The 5,206-nt window shown below is 34.8% G+C and overlaps 1 protein-coding gene across 2 annotated transcripts; it reads left to right on the forward strand.

The window, feature by feature from the left end:
- The first annotated feature begins 1,926 nt into the window (after positions 1–1,926).
- Positions 1,927–4,533, forward strand: LOC141687068 (uncharacterized). 2 transcript variants are annotated; one of them, XR_012560911.1, is made up of 4 exons: positions 1,927–2,199; positions 2,284–2,389; positions 3,714–3,862; positions 4,224–4,533. XR_012560911.1 is itself a non-coding variant. In XM_074492213.1 (3 exons), exons 1-3 carry the CDS (start codon positions 2,065–2,067, stop codon positions 4,304–4,306), a joined length of 324 nt encoding a protein of 107 aa, XP_074348314.1. In that variant the 5' UTR covers positions 1,937–2,064; the 3' UTR covers positions 4,307–4,533. The 2 variants fall into 2 exon arrangements, 1 of the variants encoding a protein (XP_074348314.1); XM_074492213.1 differs by lacking the exon at positions 3,714–3,862 and having other exon boundaries at positions 1,937–2,199.
- Positions 4,534–5,206: the final 673 nt, after the last annotated feature.

Consider the following 5,206-nt stretch of genomic DNA (forward strand, 5'->3'; position numbering starts at 1 on the left):
GGCCTAAATCCAAGTGTGTACAAAAATTTATATACATGCATATGTTCTTGGCCCTGTTGACCAGAAAGCACAGAGAAATCCTGGTCGAATGTTCTGAGTTCGAATTTCCCTCGACCAGGGCTGATAAAAGAAGCTAATTCGGTCAAGAAAGGAATTCTGACCAAAATTCTTGGTCGAAAATGATATTCCTTCGACCAAAATACCAGAATAAAATTAGTTCCTTGACCCTGTCGACCAGGAGACAATATATATTCCTGGTCGAATCAATCCTGCTCAAAAAAGCTTCGATCAAGGCACAAGATGATGGTTAATTCGGTCAAAAAATGGAGATCCTGACCGAAAGGGACGAAAATCCTAGTCGAAAACTTCCTAGTCGACAAAAAAAAAAAAAAAAAAAAACAAAACAAAAAAAGGGAAAAAAATCCTGGCCGAAATTCGACCAGGACTTCTGCTCGAAATACTCCTGCTCGAAAGGCTGTCGACCAGGGCAATATGGAGGTTAATTCGACCAGGATCCTGGTCGAATGGATTCCTGGTCGAAAATTGTATAAAAAAAAAGAAGGAAGAAATTAGGAAAAAATCCAGAAAAATAAGGAAATTCCTTAAATAATTTCTGAAAAATGTTAATATTTTCAGAAATAAGGAATAAATCCAGAAAATTAAAGGATAAATCCCAGAAATTAGGGAAAAAATCCAGGAAAATAGGAAAAATTCCTTAAATATTTTCTGAAAAATGTTAATATTTTCAAAAATAAAGGATAAATTCCAGAAATTAAGGGAAAAATCCAGAAATTAAGGATAAATCCCAGAAAATTAAGGGAAAAATCCAGAAATTAAGGATAAATCCCAGAAAATTAGGGAAAAATCCCAGAAAATTGGGGAAAAATTCCTGGAAATTAAGATAATTTCTGAATAAAAGGAAGATTCATTGTAAATGTGTAGGTCGCTCCACACTTTACGCAAAACGAAACCCTATAAGGGAACGAATAGATTTAACTTCCGCGAAACCTATTCATTGTTTCCCAAAAGTTGGGGGGCAAATGATAGGGATAAATAAGTCCTGATTTTATAATTAATGGGCTGCTAGGCCCAATAATAAGATGTATAATATTCAGACCAGAAAGGTTAAGCCTGATGGACCAGATCAGGCCTGGTGGAATAAAAAAGGCCCAAAAGCCCTGATTATTAATTAATTTCGTAATTAATTAATAAGGGAAAAATCAGCTATTGAGAAGAGTCCCGATAAGGATATAAATCCTTATAGATTAGCCTCAAGGGGACCTAAAAGGATAAGGAATCAGCTTCCTACTTCTAGGACTCCTAAGTCTATCCTAATTCAGAGGCTTGTCCACCAAGTCTCCTACACCAAGTCCAATTCAAGGACTCCCAACATCTATATAAGGGGCCTCACCCCACAAATCAGAACTACGTTTTTGACTTGATCCTTGGCAATCAGCAAGGTACGTAGGCATCTTGTTAAGGCAGATTGAGTCACAAAACACAAGAGCAGTCAAATCGAGCCTTGAAGCTCACATTCCTTAGTATTAAATACAACAATTATATATATATATATTAGTTTTTTATCCATAACAATTATATTATATTAAAAGTACTAAATTTAATAATTTTTTTAAGTCTCACAAAATAAAAAAATAAATAAATTATTATTCAAAAATATTAGAACCGAATTTAATCCGAACCAAATTTTGTCGGATATTCATTTAAATTTCATCCGTTTTTAATCTAAATTGGGCTCCAATCCAAATTTCCTTCAATTGTATCATCATCTGAAATTAATTCGATTCAAAACTGATCCAGTTATCCAATTTAGCGGATCTACTTATAAGTGTCACGTTGAACTGTTTAAAAAAAAGTAAGTGTCACATTGAACTCATTCCAAGTGAGCAATATTAAGATTCAAGTTTGTAATTATTGCTACATGCTACACGTCATGTTTTCTCATTCTTTCCCATTCAATCTGATTCAAACTTTCCTTTACATTTAAGCCAAGCCATTTTTTTCACTTTATCTAGCACCAAAATAAAAATAAAAATCTGTGACATCATGAGTGAAGCAGCAAAGAGAAACTTAGACGACCGGCCGGCGGCGTCTTCCTCTGCCGCCGGTAAGAAAGTTATCATCAAAAGCGCCGACATGAAGGATGATTTGCAAACTGTAGCCATCAACATTGCTATCGATGTATGTATATATTTATTCAATTGTATTACTTTCTTATATTTTTCCATTGAACTCTAATTTGTGTGTATTGTGTGAGGATTTTAGGCATTTGAGAAGCACAGTGTGGAGAAAGATGTAGCAGAGTACATAAAGAAGGAGTTTGATATGAAGCACGGTCCTACGTGGCATTGCATCGTTGGTAAAAACTTTGGTAATGTTGCTAATCTTAGTAGATTTTTGAATTTATTAAGTTTTGAGGGCGAATTTGTAATGGGGATTTAGTTTAGTTTTATTGATGCTGATTATCGATTAGTAATTTCGTTGTATTGGGGGAATTTGATAGAATTTATATGTGTTTACTGATTTATCCTCTGGTATAAGCTTTTATTAGATCAGTTGTTGGAGCTGGATATAGCTTGAGTGTGTACTAAATTAGTCAATAGATCCAGCTCCGATTGTTCTACTTATATTGTTAATGTACAAAGATGAATTTATGAAATGCCTTCTTTATAGCAAGTCGTGCCCCTAAAATGACATGCGCGACTCGCCTCGTGCCCAGACTACAGGCTATAGGGGAACCTTTGCACTTCTGGCTTTATACAACATTGTTTATACTTAATGACAAGGAGTGATTTAGTTGGGTTACATGGGCTGAGATGTTGCGGTTTCATCGGAATTTCATCTACTAAATGAAATTGTTAAGACTCAGTACCTCTCTTTTGAGATGAAATTCAACTTAGCCAGTGCTCCTACTGTTTTGTTGTAATGGCTGTTGGTTTAGGGTTGATGTTAGGAATCTTCTCTCAATTGGCATTATTCCTCTTTCAATGGGTGGGTTTCCGATAGGATAGTAAAGAAAGATGATTACCCTATTTTACACAAAAAACGAACAAAAGGTAGTTTATATATGATTTCTTGATCCTATTGCAAGGCTAAATGTTTATTAACACGACTGTCTTCAAAACTAGACTACATCTATAGTGATTTGTCAGATAGTTAGCTCTCTCAAATGACAAAATAAGATTAGCGGTGATCCAAAGAGGACTTCCAAGGTTCTACCTTCTATCACCCACTCAGCCTGGTTATGATTTTTCTGGATCTAAGTCATCATGTTAAGCAAGTATCCTCTAATAATATCTTTGAAGACATCGAGGCACCCCTTCACTAGGTTGGTTGCATTGTTCTCAGTGTTGGTGTTGCCAGTGTCTATGGTGATGCATGACAGATTTAAAGAAACAACGATTTATTAAGCAAAAACGATTAGAAGATCTTAAGCAATGAATTATACGAATCCCAAGAATAAATCAATATTATTCTCAAGAAAATGTATAATCAAAGCTAAGTAATAATGTGGGTATATAGATTATAAAACCTTAGTATTAAGCCTAACAGACTAAGGCCCGTAACAATTGGGATTAAACATTATTTATCTTTAGACTAAATAAATATAATATAATTAATAACATATATATTAATTCTTTATTCTCGTTCCTCATCATTTGGTCTACCATAAATTGTATAATCTGTTTGAGCAGGATTAGTAGGTGCAAAAGGTTCATGGTTACACTGCATTTGACTGCGCAGCACCACTAAATGCATCATAGCGACAGTTTTGAAGAAACCGTGGAGGCCCCTGCCTATACCATATGCATAATCTGTAGAAAGTTCTGTCATATTAATATATGTAGGTTTGCAACTTCTTATGCTTAAATGAGTGACCTATAAATTTTGTGTATATGATCGTTATGGCTTATAAATGTATAGATTAGAAGAAAAAAATCAGTAGAACATATGAGGAATTGTCCGGCTGAGGTCTGCTTAGGTAACTCACTGTTGCATAGAAAGAAAGTTCAATCACACAGCATAAAAATGATTTTCTGTTCATAGACACTAATTGGATACGTACTTACTGTGGGAAGATAACTCAACAAAAAAATTAAAAATAAGATACGAGGTTTTTGAGAAAGGAAAGCAACAATCCCTATTTTCTGTATATAATATATTTGTCTAATGATCGGTGATGAATTTTTGTGTTTATATTGCAGGTTCATTTGTGACTCATGAGACGAACCACTTTATATACTTTTATCTGGATACAAAAGCAATATTGCTGTTCAAATCTGGTTGAGCGGTGAATGATGGTATTGCCACGTGATGACTGATACTGATGCTATGCTTTACCTCTGTATGTATTGATTAATAACTACTAGATCGCAATATATAAGGGACACATTCATTGTGCTAAGCTGTATATTAATTTTGACCTTAACGTTTTCAGTGACAGTTTCTTGGCCTTACTGCTTCTGCATCTTGAAACTTGAAATCGAGTAAATGAAAAACATATCAATATGTATATATGAGAGCGTAGTTTAACTGATACTGAAGCACAATTAAATGAGGTTTAGGCTGCTCTTTCTTTGTCAGACACTGTACGAAAGAGAAGTGCCATCTATATAGTGCATTACACTTCTTGTCTATGTATAAAGGAGCTAGATTAGATGTATTGTGAACTCTAGTCAGCGTACACGATAAAGATGTTATCTGATACATATAGATATTTACGTAGCTTTATCGGATAGAAATTTCTCCCTTTAATGAACAACGGTGTTTGCAAAGAGAAAATATTTTTGATATGAATACTTATTTGTACTCCCTTTCCCTGTGGCCGGACTACTGTGGTGGAAGACTGAGATGAGCTCTGGTATGGAGGTGTTTCCCTTTTAGTTTCACTGCTAGAAACGATTTTATTCACATAAAACGTCAGTGGCAGGACTAATTCAAGTTTCAATTATTCCTAGCTTCATCATTGGGGTTTGATAAATATATTTCTCTTAGATAATGCAACAGGTTGTTGCACGTAGCTTGCAGACCTCAGGCATGAAGGATGATTAAAGATGGACCCCTTCACCCCTGTTACTCTGAACTTCAATGTAACAGTGTCTCACCGAGTAACTTCTCTAATGTCACTAATTATGTATGTGTTGTATACCAGTTTCCAAGTAAGCAATCATGTGTACTGTAAAGAACC

This window comes from Apium graveolens, chromosome 9 (assembly GCF_009905375.1).
Source record: "Apium graveolens cultivar Ventura chromosome 9, ASM990537v1, whole genome shotgun sequence".
Taxonomy (NCBI): Eukaryota; Viridiplantae; Streptophyta; class Magnoliopsida; order Apiales; family Apiaceae; genus Apium; species Apium graveolens.